The sequence below is a fragment of the Echinops telfairi genome, unplaced genomic scaffold (genome assembly GCF_000313985.2).
Source record: "Echinops telfairi isolate 266 unplaced genomic scaffold, ASM31398v2 ScPeMD7_22;HRSCAF=79, whole genome shotgun sequence".
Classification (NCBI taxonomy): domain Eukaryota; kingdom Metazoa; phylum Chordata; class Mammalia; order Afrosoricida; family Tenrecidae; genus Echinops; species Echinops telfairi.
In genome coordinates this window covers 3,274,513-3,290,859 of record NW_022103919.1, presented here as the reverse complement: position 1 = coordinate 3,290,859, position 16,347 = coordinate 3,274,513, and the positions used below count along the sequence as shown (strand labels likewise).

At 59.5% G+C, this 16,347-nt stretch overlaps 1 protein-coding gene across 2 annotated transcripts in view; it reads right to left on the bottom strand.

Annotated features, from left to right (window-relative positions):
• Positions 1-694: 694 nt before the first annotated feature.
• SLC27A4 (solute carrier family 27 member 4) overlaps positions 695-16,347 on the bottom strand; it is a 16,696-nt gene continuing 1,043 nt past the window's right edge. The window contains exons 1-13 of one of the 2 annotated variants that reach the window (XM_045288595.1): positions 16,272-16,341; positions 14,898-15,064; positions 12,985-13,379; positions 10,183-10,341; positions 6,911-6,980; positions 6,722-6,813; positions 6,015-6,124; positions 5,552-5,761; positions 5,343-5,469; positions 4,414-4,551; positions 4,093-4,257; positions 3,870-4,016; positions 695-1,435 (exon numbers count right to left, since the gene is read on the bottom strand). In XM_045288595.1, coding sequence (XP_045144530.1) covers positions 1,278-1,435; positions 3,870-4,016; positions 4,093-4,257; positions 4,414-4,551; positions 5,343-5,469; positions 5,552-5,761; positions 6,015-6,124; positions 6,722-6,813; positions 6,911-6,980; positions 10,183-10,341; positions 12,985-13,379; positions 14,898-15,058 — 1,932 coding nt within the window. In that variant the 5' untranslated portion in view covers positions 15,059-15,064; positions 16,272-16,341 and the 3' untranslated portion in view covers positions 695-1,277. Of the gene's footprint in view, positions 1,436-3,869; positions 4,017-4,092; positions 4,258-4,413; positions 4,552-5,342; positions 5,470-5,551; positions 5,762-6,014; positions 6,125-6,721; positions 6,814-6,910; positions 6,981-10,182; positions 10,342-12,984; positions 13,380-14,897; positions 15,065-16,271; positions 16,342-16,347 lie in introns of those variants that run through there. The other variant, XM_004713277.3, reaches the window with a different exon arrangement.

Sequence of the window (16,347 nt, the reverse complement as noted above, 5' to 3'; positions counted from 1 at the left end):
CCCAACCCTTGCTGCGTGAGCTGGGCCGAGTGCCTCGAAACCTCCGAGTTACGATTCTTTCTTTGGGAAGCTCATCCATAAAAACCACCACTGCATGGACCTGTGGCGGGGAGGCGATCACCCCCAGCACATAGTTCCCCCAGAGCTGCGAGTTTCCCAGCTGGGCGGCTCCATGAGGTCACCCCAGTCCACATCAGGCTCGCCCCAGCAATACTGCGGCTGCCGTGTGGCTCAGTGAGCATTCTGGACTCCTGGCAGGCTGGGTGACCGCGTGGGCCAGTCTCTAAATAACTGGCGACATGGACTGCAGGCAAATGGACGCACCTAGCCAGGGGCTGGGGCTGGAGGCCTGCCCAAGTTGGGGCTTTCTCTCAGACTGAACAGTGCTTTCACCGTAAAGGCCCCTTCAGCTCTTTGGACCCTCTGAACTGATTCTGCTTCACAGGTGGAGACGTGGAGCATTTGCTCAAGGCCACAAGTTTGTAAGCAGCAGAGGTGCCTCCGAAGCCCACTGTGTGGATCCCCTTGCCAGACTGGTGGGAACTGCCCTGTCGGAGCCTGAGCTCAGACCCAGAGTGAAGGCTCTTAGACCCTTAATGAGCAGGTGGGTCAGCAGGCAAGGCCTGAGCAGAACACAGGTGAACAGGCAGAAGGGCCTGGGGGCTGCAGGGAGCGCAGGTGCTGTGCACACAGGTTGGGGGAGTCAAGGCAGAGTTTATTGGCCCTGAGCCTCCCACCCCATTCCTCCCCCTACTCCTCTGAGCCAGGCTGGGTTGGAGAGGGAGAGGGTGACAAGACAGACCTACAGACACAGCCAGGCAGAGGAGGCTGATGGGCAGAGGGAAGGTGCTCTCTCTGGGTGTCCCGCCACAGCTGGGGCCTCACAGCTCCTCCTCCTAGAGGCATGACCAGGGCGGAATGACCCCTGGACCTCTCTGGCCACCTGATCGGCTGGACCACTGCTGCCCTTGCCCACTCTGCTGGCTCCCTGAGTTGGGGCTTCTGCCCTGGTCCCACTTACAAATGCCTACTCTCAGGGGAGAGCATGGTGACCCCTGGTCCTTTCCCGGAGGCCCTCCTAGCCTCGGAGACGGCAGAACGTGGAGGTGAGGCTTTCACGGAAAACCTCTGGGGCATGGGGAAGGCGGCAGTGATCAGTCACTTGGCAGTTTTCGGGGGGAGGGGTCAGCACCTCGGGGTGGAGGTGCTGGGCCCTGCTTGCTTTGGTCTGGTGTCACCCAGGACATCTGCCAGCCCTCGGAGGGATGCCGGGCACATCACAGCTTCTCCTGGCCTGCCTGGATGCGGGTGTAGGCTTCTTGGTCCAGCGGGACGTAGCGGCCCTTCCTGCTGTCCAGATAGAACAGAGGGTCTTTCACCACGGCGGGATCAAAGCCTTCCTTCCGCAGATCCGCCTTCTGGAACTTGTAGGTCCCTGGGAGAGTTGAGAGGAGGGGGAGAAACTCAGAGCAGGCAGGGCTGGGGCCCCACCTCAGCAAATCGTTCAATCAAAGTAAGATTGGGCAATCATTACCGCCATCAATTGCAGAACATTTTCTTTCAATACTCATTGCTAGCTCCTCATTTCTCCAAAACCAACCCCGGCTTTAATGGTTAAAACCCAAACCATGCCCCCGTTTAAAGTGCAGCAGTGTAGCTGAGGAAGCAGCAGCCGGCTGCCTGGAGCGCCAAGCCCTTTTCAAGAAGGGTGTACTCGGAGCAGCTCTCAGTCGGCGGGGAGAGCGGGCCTGAGCGAATTCACATGCCAGCCCCCCTGGACTTGGCTTCTTCCAGGGCATTTTCTTCACAGGTGGCGGCATCAAAGGGACATTCCACCCACCAGCACGGCTCCTTAGAGCAGCCAGGCGGAGGAAGGGAGAGCAGCCCATTTCGCAGGTGGGAAAACCGAGTCCCGGAGAAGGAAACCCACTTGCCCACTGAGCGGGGAGCAGGACTTGGGTCTTCGGACGGTGTGATCTCATCTGATTTGTGGCCTAACCCATCCTGCCCCGGCCACAAGGGTGCTCAGCTGTGTCATGGATCGAAGCCAGGATGTGGCAGAGAGAATGTGGTGGGACTTCTCCCGAGTCGAGGCCTCCAAAGGCTTTGAAGCTTCTGCCCCCTCCAGGCCCCCCACCCACCAAGAGTCAGCCTTCTGAAGATGAGAGGTCACATGCAGCAGCGGTGAGCCCTTCCTTCCCGCTGGGACCCACTAGGCCAGCCCAGTCCAGGTGCTGGCGACTGGCACCATATGGTAGACCTAACACAGTGCAGAAGAACCTCCCCATCACCGTGGAAAGTGCCCACTGGTGGGCTGGGGGGCCAGACAAGGAAGCCCAGCCCCCTTGGAGTGTGCGCCCCAGCTTTCACCGCTGAGGCCATGCCCGTGGCTGTCTTCTCTGGGCCACGTGGGGCCATCTGGTGAGGCCCCAGACTCCAGAGCAAGGAGCTGCTCCGAGCGCTAAGTCTGTCCTGGGGTGGTCCGCCTACATGCAGCAAGGCCGGTCTCAAACCCTCGGCCCGCGGGAATCCTGGAATCAGGAGTCACAGTTGCCATTCAACCTTGAAGGAGCCTGCAGTGATGGAGCTGCTCTTTTTGATGTGTGTGTGAATTACATGGCAATGAGACTAGTTAAAAAAGCAATAGGAGCGTGCGTGCGTGCTGGTGCTGAGGTTCCATGTCGCCTCGGAGCCACTCCTTCTGGCCTTCCCTGTGTGTGCGAGGCGGCAGATGACCGGCTCAGGGGAAGGTCTGGGGAGGAACAGCCAGGGAGGCTGAGCACGGGGTGGAGGGGGCTGGGCCAGAACTGAGGGGTGTAGGAAAGGTCAGCCTGAGGACCACCTTCAGTGCTTCCTGCCCAAAGCCCTCCTGAGTAGACCAACAGAGAGCTTGATGGAACTACTCCCCGGTCCTCTCCCCTGGCCACCCCAGGAGTCGTCTGGATGCCGACTCTGGCCGAGAAGGCCCAGGTTTCTGGCCTGCTGGCCGCTCTGCCCTCCTCACTCCACTCACCCGGCTCCTGTCTTGGGAGCGCCTTTCCTCATTCCTCCAGCTCCCAACCTCCTTCCGCCTCGGGGACTTCACACTGGCTGCTTCCCATGCTGGGAATGCCCCCAACACCCCCCAATTCCTCCTTTTTATTCAAGTCTCCGTGTTTGCCACGGCCTCCTAGGAATCTCGCAGACATCCCACTCGGGTTTCTCACAGCCGCCGCTCCTCCGGGTCCCACGAAGCAGCTCTGGGTCTCCCTGGCCCAAGGCTGCCTCCCTTACTCCTCCGGACGCTCTTGGCACAACTCATTACCGGTATCCCCAAGGCCTAGCGTGGCCGAAGCACCCCAAACAGAAAGCCAAAAGCCACTGCCAGAGTCCACTGTGATTCACACACTCACTGCCACGGAGTGCATTCTGACCCACAGGGACTGCCCCGTGGGCACTCCAGGACATGAACGCCCGGTGGGAGCTGAAAACCCTGTCTTTCCCCCGTAGGGCTTTCCACCTGCTGACCCTTGGGGAGCAGCCCAATTCCTGACCACTGGGCCACCAGAGCGCCTTACTCTGGATCATGGCGATCTTGTAAGACTGAATCTTTAAGGCGGCAGACAGCCTCATCTTCCTCCCAGAAGGCAGGTTTGAACCATCAACCTCGCAGTTCACAGCCTGAACACTTAACCCACGATGCCACCACATAGTAGGCCCTCTGCTGAAGAATTGGCTCCAGCTGCTCATCTGCACCCTGGGAAGTCCGTTACCAACTCTCGGCCAGGCCATGGATGAAGGCTACCTGCCAGCCACCTCAGCCTCTCCAGAAGGAAACAAGGAGGAGCCTAGGTCTGGTACCTGAGAGCCCAGCAGGGTCGGGGACTGACCTGTCTTGTGCAGCTCGTGCAGGAAACGCAGGAAGATGGGGCGGGCGTACAAGGGCAGCTCCTTTTCCAGAGCCTCCGCAAAGTGCTCCAGGTCCTGGGCGCCGGTGGGGCTGGCCACAGCGGCCATTCCAGCTCGGCCCTCAGTCCCTGGGGACAGGAAGGTGGACGGTGAGGGGCCAGTGTGGTGGGCCCTCTCACCCCGCAGCCCCAGCTCCCCACACACCTGGCACCTCCACGCCGTACACGGCCACGTCGGCCATGTCCAGCAGGCGGCTGAGCGTGCCTTCCACCTCAGTGGTGGACACGTTTTCCCCTTTCCATCGGAACGTGTCCCCCGTGCGGTCTCGGAAGTACAGGTAGCCCAGCTCATCCATCACCAGCACGTCGCCTAGGGAGGGGTGGTGTGAGGCAGGGCTCGTGGCTGGCACGGGCCCAGCCTGGCGGTGCCCGCTGGGCCTCAGTGATGTTTGACCAGACGGCTAGACCTGGGGCAGTGCCCTCCTCCAAGAAGGGGCTTGGGAGAGCTGGGGAGAGGTCCACCCACCAGTGAGGTAGGCCTGGTCCCCCTTGTTGAAGACGTCCTGGGCGATCTTCTTGTTGCTGGCACCCTCGTTCAGGTAGCCGTCAAAGCGGCGGAGGGGGTCCTTCTGGATGATGCGGCCCACCAGCTGGCCTGGTTCACCTGCGGGGCCGGGAGGGTGGATGGACTTAGATCTGGGAGGTCCCAGGTACTCTCTCCACCCCTGATACACCCTGGGTCCTGATCTGGCTTCTGTGCACACTGCTTCTCCCCGAGCCCAGGAGCTGCCAGCAGGCAGGCCTGCTGCACAGAGCTGTGTAGGAATGCCTGCTCACTGAGTAGGCAGGAAGATGGGCAAGGAGACAAACGGGCGGGTAGGCCATCCTCTGTGCCCGGCCGTGCCCAGACGGCTCGGTGTCTCATTCCTGATGGTTCCTCTTCCTCGAGTCAAGCTGAGGGGCTGGGTGCTGCTGTCGTCCCTCTCTGCAGATGAGGAAGCCCAGGTACAGAGGCTGAAGAGGTTGCCCCCGTCAGAGAAGTGTCCGAGCCGGCTTCTTCTAGATGGGCGAGTCCTCTTAAATATCGAACTCAATGCTGACCCACAGTGACCTTATAGAGGGCAGCATGGAACTGCCCCCATGGGGTCGAAACTAATTCTTCACCAGAGCAGAAAGCCTCCTCTTTCTCTCTCGGAGCGGTTGGTGATTTTGAACTGCTGACCTTGCAGTTGGCAGCCCAATGAGTGTAACCACTATGCAACCAGGGCTCCTATGGTCTTCTTAAGCCAACGCAACGACATATGAGTGGACTGGTGGATGAATGGGGCAGTGCATGACCGCGGGTGACAAATGAACTACCGCAGTGCCGAGAGAAGGTGGTGGCCACTGGTTGGGGCAGCATTCCCTATCTGTCCCAGTGCCCCACCCCCACCCCCACCTCCTCCCCGGGCAGACCTGGCTGGCAGGGAATGCAGACACCGTCCGGCCCGCGGATCAGCTCCATGGTGTCCTCGTTGACGCGCACCAGCCGGATGGGGTACACAAAGGACAGGATGCGGCTGTTGAAACCACAGGCCCCCACCTACGAAAGCCAAGACTTGGGCCCGGCTCAGGAGGGGGCGGGGCGCTCGGACCCTGCCCGCCTGCCGGCACCTGCCCCGCACCTGGCTGTCGAAGTTGCCCAGGCTGCAGTTGCACTCGGTGGCCCCGTAGAACTCGGCCACCTGAGGGATGTGGAAGCGGCTGGAGAAGCTGGTCCAGATGGACTGCCGGAGCCCGTTGCCCAACGCCATGCGCACCCGGTGCTGGCTCTCTGCCTCCCGCGGGGGCTGGTTGAGGAGGTAGCGGCACAGCTCGCCGATGTACTGCACAATCTGGGGGAGGTCTCCGCCTGAGTCCAGACCCCCCACCCCGAGGTGGCTCTCACCTCGCCCCCTCCCCACCCGCAAACACCTGCCGCAGGTCCCTCCCCGCACCCTAGGACCCTCAGCCTCCTCATGGGAACCAGGGAAGGCTGGCCCTGAAGAGCCCCATGGGGCTGAATGGTCATGGCTGTGAGTCAGGCATCCCCACAGTGGACTCGGTGGGAGGCCAGGCTCTTCCCCTCCACCCCCACCCCCAACTTACGGTACAGTTGTACTTGAGACAGTCGTCCCAGAACCGGGAGGCAGAGAACTTCTTCCGGATCACCACTGTCAGGCCATGCAGCAGGCACTGCCCCACTCCCACGATGTTGCCTGGAGACGGGGTGGGGGTGGGGCTGGGGTCAGAGAGGTAGGAGCCCCTTCCCTCCAGGGCCACCTCCTGCCCAGAAGCAGCCTCCTTCCCATGGCCTCCTGGGCCAAGGGGGTGGTCCCGCAGGGTCTGCAGAAGGCCGTGAGCCCCTGCTCCCAGGCCCGTACCACTGCCATCCCACCAGGAGGGCTGCCCTCACTTCTGGCTTCAGGATGCCTCTGAGGCTGCCTCTCACTTCAGGATGCCTCTGAGGGGCTTTCCCAGCCCCCATCGCTGGGCTCGGCCCGTCCCCTGGCCTCCTTCACACTCACCAGGCCAGGCAGGTCCCCTCACTCCGGCTGACCCGGATTTACAACGCCCCCTCAAGCACCTTGAAGGCAGCCACTGTCTGTCCATCTCCCTCCCCTTCCCAGTCCTGAGAAGAGCCTGGGAGCTGACAACCTGCTCCGGGCTCCCTGGGGAAGCTGCCCTGCTTCCCCTCATTTAGTGGGCGGGACGGGTGGAGGGAGTGGCCATAGCTGGATTTGAATCCAGAAATCTACGCTCATGTGTCTCCACTGGGGCAGTCCTGAAGGCTGAGGAGGTTGGGCCAGGATTACCTGCCGAGTGGTAGAGGGGGAGGCAGTCGTACAGAATGTCATCTGGCCGCATGCGGAATCCGTAGTAGACCAGGGCAGCCATGCGGTAGTACCTGCGTGGGGAACGGATGCACAGGCTCAGTGGGGCCCTGGACAAGCAGGGGTGAGGCTCACAGGCCTGCAGGCCCTCCCCAGACACCGGGCCCTTACCTGCTATGCACCACGATGGCAGCTTTGGGCAGCCCAGTGGTGCCCGACGTGTAGATGTAGAAGAGCTTATCTGACAGGGAGAGACAGGCAGCAGTGAGCCTGGCTGGGAGCCTCCCGCCACACTAAGCATACCTCCAGGAGCCCACTCAGATGGCCCCGGGCCCGCACTCTGTCCGGCTTCCTGCAGCCCGGGTTTTCTGGGCCCTTGGCTGTGTGCCGGGCCCTGGGGAGACATTGGTGACTCAGATGGGCACAGTCCCTGTCTTCAAGGTCACAGAAGAGGGGGACAGGCAGATGGACATGCTGGCGATCCAGACACACAGGACTGTCAGGAGTCCCTGCCGAGAACAGAGGTGGCACGGGACCTGACTGGAGGGGTGGGGCGGGGCAAGAAGGGGAGTTTCCTGACAAGCGGAGTCTGAGCGCTCAGACGGCGCCCGTGGTCAGTGGGGTGTTCGAGACAGGGAGTCTGGGCAGCTTTTGCACCTGGGCCTATGCCACCCTTCCGCCCTCACAGGGTGCCCCAGTGTGGTCTGTCCTAGTGCTGCTCCAAACTGGCCCACCCGGGACCTGGGAGGTGACCTCGTTTGGAAACTGGCTTTTTCTTTACAAATGTAAGGAAAATTACGACGGAGTCACATTGTTTCAGGGGGCCCCTGATCCAGTGGCTGGTGTCCTTATCTAATGCCACCCACCAGGGACCTTACAGGACAGTGTTGGCTGCCTGGTGTGGTTTCCTGAGTTCTTGTCTTTATGTAGCAAAACTGCCACTTCTTTCTACCGCTGGTTTGAACAGCTGGCTTGTCGGTGAGCAGCCAGGCACTTAACTGCTGCCACCAGGGATCCTGGTGCCCTGGGAAGAGGGGAACCGTGGGCATGGCTACACGTGGAGGGGATGGAGCCTGTGAGGATGGGGCAGTGGTCAGAGTGGTGCTGGCACAGCCGAGGAACGCCAAGGACTGCCAGCCCTGCCAGGCCCTGTCCGTTTGGAAGACGTCGGTGGGAGCACGGCCCTGCCGACTCGGTGCCATTGTTTGGAGCCGCCAGCTGTGGTGCTGTGCTCAGCAGCCCCAGGAGTCTAAGAGTTTGTGCCCAGGGCTCGGCCCGACCGAGGAGACCGGGGCTCCACATCAACCGCGCAGTCCCTCCAAGTGCCTGTGAGTGGCAGCCGCAGGGCGGGCTTCGCGGGTGCCTGCCCTCAGGTGGCTTGCAGAAGCACCACAGGTCACTCAGCCACAGAGGAAAGCGGAGCCTGGTCCTGGTGGTGCCACCAGGTGCCACCAAGCATCACCCGTGTGACATCCGTCCCACAGGGACAGGCGCTGCCTCGAGTGCCACTTCTGTGAAAGCACAAGCCTACAAGTCCTGGCCACCAAGCCTGCTGGACTCGCGGCGACCCTGTAGGGCCGGGCAGAGCCGCGAGTCCCCCCGCAGAGCGGCTGGTGGGCTCCAGCTTTCCGGTAAGCAGCATCACCAAACACACAGAAACCAGAAATGACCGTGTCCCCAGGCGAGCGAGGCGAAGGAGCCTGGTGGCAGAGTGGTTATGCGCTGGGCTAACTGCTAACTGCCAGGTCGGCAGTTCAAAACCACTGGCTGCTCTGCCGGAGAGAGACGAGGCTTTCTCGGCGACTCCTGTGAAGATCAGTCTGGGAAGCCCATAGGGGCAGTTCCACCCCACCCTGCAGGCTTGCCGAGTCAGGAGGGGCTGGGTGGCAATGCGCTGGGGGGCACAAGGAGCGGAGCCCTGCTGGCATGAGGGCTGACCACTTGGCTGCTAACCCAAAGCCGGGCAGTTCAGACCCCCTGGGCCACCTGCTCCCTAATGACCCAACAGGAGTGTCGAGCCAGCCCACAGGATTCCCCAGGCTGTAATCATGCAGAAACAGCGCCACCATGGCGTTCTCCCATGAAGTGGCAGGTGGGTTCAAATCGCCCACCTTCGCCTTAGTAGCGAGTGCTTAACCGTTGCGCCCTGAAGGCAGCCTGGCAAACTCTCCGGGCAGATGGACTCTGTTACACGGAGTCTCTATGAACCACAACCATCTGCAGAGGCTGGGGGTACCTTAAAGGGTGCTGCGTTTAGGTTACAGGTGGCGGGTTGGGGAGAAGGGTTGCACAGCTTGAAAAGCATCAGCAAGGTTGCGAGATCTATGGTGGGGATTGCTGAGCTGGCCCACGTTCTGTTACATATTTTCAAACACGCCCCACCCCACCCGCACGGAGACTGGACCTTCCACAATGACGACTACCCTCAAGAGAATGAATAAAGACTGCAACTGCAATGGCCACTCTGGAGTCCTGGGAGTGTGTCCTGGTGACACGTGGGGCTGCTGTCTGAGACCCCCAGCTGCCCTTCGAGAGAAGGCAGGCCCTCCCCTCCCGCAGGGGCACTCAGTCCTCCTCTGTCCTACTGGGTGCAGGGGGAGTCAGAATTGACTCAAGAATGGGGGGGCTTGAGGGGTTTTCGTGAATCCTGACAATGACCAATTACAGCGCACTTTCTGCTGCTACACCTGAGCTTCAGGATTTCACACACGGGAGCTAGTTGGGTCCTGAAAGCCACACCGTACAAAAGGCTTTCTTACTCTCCCAGGTTGATGGCTGTGAGGAGTGAGGCACTCGAGGGGCAAGCCCGGTGCCTGGGGGGACACAAAGGACTCGGCAGAGGCAGAGATGTGAACCCGCTCTGGTTGGAGGGCCAGGCTGGCTGCAATGTGGAGGCTGCGGAGAGGATGCCCGAGGAAGTGGGGCAAACGGCCATCCGTGCAGACAGGCGAGCACCGCTGCAGACAAGCGTGCCTGGTGATGAACAGGAGCTTGAGGGGCGCCCCAACCTCTGGCCAGATTCACACCCAAGCAGATGCTGTGCACCTTAAGCACCCACGAGGGCTTTTCCAACACCCCCCAGATTGGATTTTGTGCGCTCCTGTGAGCGGGGTACCAGGCTGGGTCCTTTCACACCACCTCAGCCTATCTCACCCTGTGGTTACTCTAGATTCCAAATCACACCCACTGCCACCGAGCCGGTCTGGACTGGGCAACCTGATCTCCACAAGGCTGCTGGGAAGTCAGACAGCCTCCTCTTTCTCCCGGGCGGCAGCTGGTGGGTGGGAACAATCAACCCCTGCGAACCCCCAGAGGGCTCCTTTAGATGAGTGTCCTCATTCCCGGCCATACCTCATGATTGCAGAACCAGGCCCCGTGGCCCTGAGGTTAAGCGCTCTGCCTTTGACCTATCTTCGAATCCCTTGGTGAGGGTGGGGGCCCACCTGTGAAGCCCTTGTCAGGGGCACTGGGCAGGTACGTGGGGGCGGCTTCTAGCAGGGGGTCCAGGTGCTTGGTGCTGGTGGGGACTTCACTGGGCTCCCAGGAGCCGGAGCAGAAGAGGCTCATCGAGGAGTCCAGGTTGGCGTGGATCTCACGGATGGCTGTGGGGGGAAAGTGAGCAGTCAGCAAGCAGGCTAGGAAAGCCGTGGCCCTGGAACATTGCAGCATGGCTGTGCTATTGGGGAGAATGACTGGGGTGGGGGGTGGAGGAAGCCCGGGGCCTGCTGACTGGAGCAGTATCGCTCATCTGCGGCTGGCTGACTGCACCCGGGCCCCTGACTCCTGACATGGTCTCCTGCTGATAGAATGGGGGACAGTTCATGTGACAGATGAGGAGACTGGTGCAGAGAATGCAAGGGGCTTGCTCACAGCTGAGATGGGGCTGGGCCTGGGTTCTGGTTGGCTCTGACTCACACCAAGATGTGAGTTCTTCCCCAGGGCCAATGTACACAATCGAGTCTGGCTGGTGGGGAAGACTACCTTCCTAAAGGCCCCCTCCGGGCACTGCACAGAAACCCATCTGTGCGGGGCAGAGGCCACTTGATTCCTCCTCACGGTCTTCTCAATGTGCCCTCCACTCTCCCCTTTGGGCATTTTAATCACCGTTCCTACCCAGCACCCCACAACCGTGGTCATGCACAAGTCCAAGTCCAGAACTGTGGACCCGCACCTCCCTATGTACAGAGTCCAGGTGCACCGGACTGGTTGAGACCTCCCCGCCACTCCTGCTCCAATATGCTTTAAACCAGAACCCACATCATCTCCCCTCTGTGGGATACAGAAAGATTTCCCCCAGGTGCTCCCGTTTGCTAGCTCATTGGGTGGTCAGCTGCTTACACGTTTTCTCCCTGGAGGCACCAACCATTCCAGAGCAATCAGACAATTGTGCGTCCCACCTTCAGGCACGCGCTACTGCGCTACCGGTAAGGATAATGATCATTTTCCCGGAGAGCCCAGAGTAAAGGTCAAGCCCACCCAAGGGCAACCAAGGCTAGGCTGCCATCTTGAATCTAGGATCTGCCCAACTTGTCACACGTGTACCCCTAATCCCTCCTCTTCCTATTGTGTGTACACCCCTAGACTGCCCCCCTCCCATTGCTGTATTGCCTATGGTACAACCCTTTCCTGTGACACATGTGGTTACCTGTAACCAGGGAGGCTCACACACCATCCCCCCCAAGTATATAGAAGCCTTATTTAAAAATATACTCTTCACTCCCCCTCTTCCACCTCCACATGGACCACCAAGAGGGGCCGCAGTGAGCATGCTACCATGAAATGTGCCTGACTCCTTCATCTCCCCTCCTATCTTCCCCACTCTTTATGACTATGACAATCTTTGGACACACCTGGAAGCGCACCTACATGAAACAAAAAGGCCAGCAAACTGCAGCTGAGAAGAGGAGGGGGAGAGAGGGTGATTCCTAGACATGGAACAAAGCGAACAGAAACCATGAGAATGCCTGAATGTCGCCACCAATGAACACTTTGTAGGCAAACTGCTGAATCTAATCTGCTGTGTAAACTTTCACTGAAAACAAAGTGGGGGGTGTTCTGAAATTGATTGTGGTAATGCTTGTACAATTCTTCTTGATATGACTCAACGATTGAATTGTGTGATATGTGGATTAAATGCCAATCAAACCATATATTTACATATATATCTCCCTACAGACATGAACTGAATTTGTATTGGGGGAAAGTAGCTCTTACTTGTTCTATGACAGAAATTTCCTCCCTGCCCTTTTGAGTGTTGATGGGGGCGGGCGGGTATTTTCATTTATACCCATTATTTGTATTTCTGTCTTTTTACGATTATGATTGTCGCCTTATCACCTTAGTACAATGTTGGTTTTGATTCTTTCTGTTGGCTCCCCTGACACAAGGGGCTACGGGGAGGCAAAGGTCAGGGGTGAGCAATCGGGTGGGAAAGGCGACTGGGGAGTAAGCAATGAAGGCAGTGGGAGAGGGAGCACTAGAACTGAGTGTGATTGTACAACTCACATTAAAGGCAATTTACCCAACTGGGGGGGGGGAGGGTGCTCTAGGATTGATGTGGTGGTAACTGTCCAATGCCCCTTGATAGGACTGGACAATTGAATTGTATGATATGTAAACTATGTGCCAATAGAACTGTCAAGGGGGGAAATACAACAAGTTAACTTTTAAAAAGCCCCCCCAAACAAGCTAACTTTCTGGTTCTCCAAAGCGATGGGACAGTGTGATGGCTGTATTTAATCACGGAACCAGGAATGCTACTTTCCCCGAGTGTGGCTCAGAGAATGCGCGCATACTGGGACATAAAGCAGTGCTAATCTGACCCCTTTCTTGAGAGACTGGCCTCAGACCTCCCTGAACCTGCCTCCTCGTCCACATGCAGTAAAACCAAGCGGACCTGCTCTGTCTCTCCAGCACTCTGACGATGAAGACTGGTGCCGAGACAAGCTTAGGCTCAGTGGGGGCGAGTGGGCAGGGGGTTCACAGCCCCATTTTACGGATGAGGCAAGCGAGGCCTGGCTAGTCGCAAATAGGGCTCCCATCCTCTGTGCTACTGCTGCAGGGAGGGTCGCTTCTTGAAAATGGCTTGGGGTACTGGGGACACAGAGGCTCAGAGAGTTCAGGACCACCGGCGTATAAGGGGCAGAATCTAGGCTGCTGTGCTTAAACACCCCTGCAGGATCAGTGGGACTCCTGCCTGGCCACCCCCCACACGCCGTGTACCGGCTCCCACCTCTGGGGCTCACCTGGAGCCATCTCGCTGCCAAAGATGAGGGCCCGGGCCCGGGAAGTGGTCAGGCAGTGGCCCAGGGCATCCCTCCGGAGGTTAGTGTTGATGAGCGCTGCCTCCACGCCCAGCTTGGCCATGCCCAGCCACAGCCCCACGTACTCGTTGCGGTTCTCCATGAACAGGGCAGCCACATCGCCCGAGGCCAGCCCCTGGGCCTGCAGGAAGTTGGCCACGCGGTTTGAGTAGTCGTCCAGCTGACGGAAGGTCCAGTGGGCGTCTGTGCCCTCAAAGATCAGGGCTGTCTTGTCAGGGTGGCGCCGTACTGTAGTGGCGAACAAACCGGGCACCGTCTGCTTCTCCCGCAGGTACCGCCGCACCTTGCCCTTCACCTTCAGGAGTACCATGCCACCACTGTGGGGGAGCAAGGATGCCGTGTCAGCCTGGGGAGGAGTCCTGGCACCCTGGAGCCTCATCAGCCAGATCACAGGTGACATTCTCCTTTCAGAGCACCCACTGGGTGCCAGGGACTAGGCAAACTCCTCCACACGCACGATCTCAACTGTGCTGCACATTAACCCTAAGAGACTGGGGTGCTTACTCTCTCCCCTGTACAGATGAGGAAATTGAGGCTCCGATGGTGAGATGTGGTCAAGCGTGTGAACACCGGGCCTCTGTGGCTCCAGAGTTCAGTGCCTACCTTCTAAGCTCCAACCTGCACTTACAGCTGTGGCAGAAGCACCAGGGTCCCAAGGTCAAATCCACTCTCATTTGGTACCTCCACCTACCACTCGTGGCCTTGGTAAACAATGGATGGATTTGAAAATCTGTTGTCTTTTTTCTTCCATGAGCCCAGCAGGGCGGGGCTCTGACCGCTCACCACCTTTTCCACTGCGCCCCACTACATACTGGGCACAGAGTGGATGATCACACACACACACACAGTGTTTGTGGAATCACTTGGAAGCATCTCTCTTCCCTGCCCACCTCGTCTCTCCCCCACCTTCTAGCTCCCTACCCCTGAAGCGCCCCCAGTTCCTGAGGTCTACAGGATTCCCTCTGGTGGGAATATCTTGTCCCCCACCCTCAGGGCACAGCTCAAGTATGAATTCTTCTCTCCTAAGGGCATGCTCTGACACCCCCCCACCCCACCCCCAGGCCCCTGGCTTCAGCCACCTCTCCTTGCCTTGACCCCCACCACACTCCATGGCAGTGCCCTCTTTCCAGTTGTGGTCATGCGATACTTCCTTTAATAATCAATTCAGGCCAACAAATGGGCATGGGAGAGTGCCAGGGGCTGGCACAGAGGGGTGACCATGAACATCAGGGTCTTTGTCTGCATGACTTAGCCAGTTTCTAGGTTCCCTGTGTCTCCAGCTTGGCTCCCTGTCCAGACTGAGCTTAGCCCAGGAGTGACCCTTTGTGGCTCCTTTCTGGGCCCCAGGAACTAGCCCAGAGGTGGGAGAAGTTGCATCTGGCACTGGACACCCCCACCCCTCCGTCCCTGGGGACCACAGCTGGCTTTCTTTTGGTAGCCCAGGTGTTCCCAGATGTCTGACTCAGGGCTCTGCTCTCCCTGGCCTGTCAGGGGTCACGTGCCCTCTCTGACTCATGCCAACCTGCCCACAGGGGATCTCTTCACCCTTTTATGAGGCTCCACGATGTCCTTGGAGCCTCCTGCAGATGTCCCTGCGGCACACATGGGGGTGTTTGATGGATGTCCTAAGCCCCAAGCTCGAGCCATTCCCCAGGAGACTTTGACCCTGGAGACAGTGCTTCCAGGAACTACTAGAGGGTATATGGAGCAGAGGTTACTGCTCTGGGACCTAGGGGCTGTGACCATAGAGGTGGGAACTGGTCTAGGGAGACCTGGGCGATTAGGAGCCCGCCATGGCTTAGAAGACCCCAGGAAGGGCTGGACCAGATACTCACAAGATATCGCGCCTGATGGTCTTGAAAAAGATGCGGACGAAGCGCCAGCCACCAGACCCCAGGTAAAGGAGCAGCAGAGAGAACCCCACTTGGGTCCAGGGCAGTTTCAGTACCAACTTGGAGAACAGCAGGGTGCCCACCAGAGATGCCCCAAGCAGCATTGTGACCTGTGGGTACAGGGTGGTCAGTGCACAGACCCTTCTGGCTTGGGTCCCCCTTATCCTGGCCCAAGCAGACGGGCCCCTGTGACACCTAGCCATCTGAATGGATGGGTCGAGGGCAGGGTGGCCTAGAGACAAGGCACTCACTCGGGTTGAGAAGTTTCAAGTCCGAGAGGAAGGAGGCCGGCTGTGTTCTGGTTCCCTAGTGCTATCTCTGCTGGCCATTCTGAGTGACCTTGGGCCTGAGAGGCCTTGGGACCCTTTCCCACTGGTAGCCTCCCTCTGTGCCATCGGTATAGGGAGGCTGACTCCAGTTAGCGCAAGGCAGTGTACTTTCCTGGAGTCCTTTACCCAAGGTAAGGTGGAAAATGTCTCTCAATTCCCCACCTAGAGAGAGACCCAAGGAGGTTCTGAAGATGGCCAGGCTAAGCCACAGCATTCAAAGGGGCAGGAGGTCCGGCCCATAGGCACAAGGGGGTGCCTTGCCTCTGGCGGCCAATAGAGGGCAGCGGAGCAAACCGGTTAGAAGCTGGAGGTGCTGGAGAGGTGACCGCCCAGGGGGAAAGGTGATGAGAGGGGATGGGGGGCCTCGGAGGCACCCCTCCTCCATCCGAGCCCTCCTGGCCACATCGTTAAGTCTGGGGTTTATGGCATGGGAACTGCTGCCGGCCGTGCAGCAGGGACTGCCTGGGGTTTGTGGACTTGCTCAAGGCAGCAGCAGATGGGACTGAGTTTTCCTCCTTCGGGTTCTCCTATTCCTGGGGAGGGGATCAAGGTCAAGGCTGGGAAGCGGCGGAGTCTCCAGGGCAGGATGAGGACATGGTCCAGAACACAGATCCACCCTTCTACTCCTCGGGAAAAGTCGTTATCCGGGAGAACCAACCGAGGCCCCCAACCCCAACGCCTGGGTCTCCAAGGTCCGCGGACCTTCAGCCTCCCAGAGCCCGCCGCAGCAGAAGGCAGGAGCCCATCTCGGAAGGCCGGAGGATGGGATGGGGAAGGGAGGGGAGAAGGTGCCCTGTGCCTGGTTCGCTGAGGCCCCGCCCCGGGGCTTGCATACGCCCTCGCCCCTAGAATCAGGGTAGCAAAAGTGGCCGGCTGGACACAGAGGGGCAGGGCGCGCCCCCCACCCGAGGCTGACCATGCCACTTCCCCCCCAACTCGGTCGGACACGCTCCCCTTAGCAGGGCTCGCCGGCCCGGCCTGTGCTCACCCAGCGTCGGCCCCGCCGTGCGGTGCCCGGTGCAGATGCGGCCCGGCTGCGGCAGCGGAGTGGGGAGCGCGGGGGG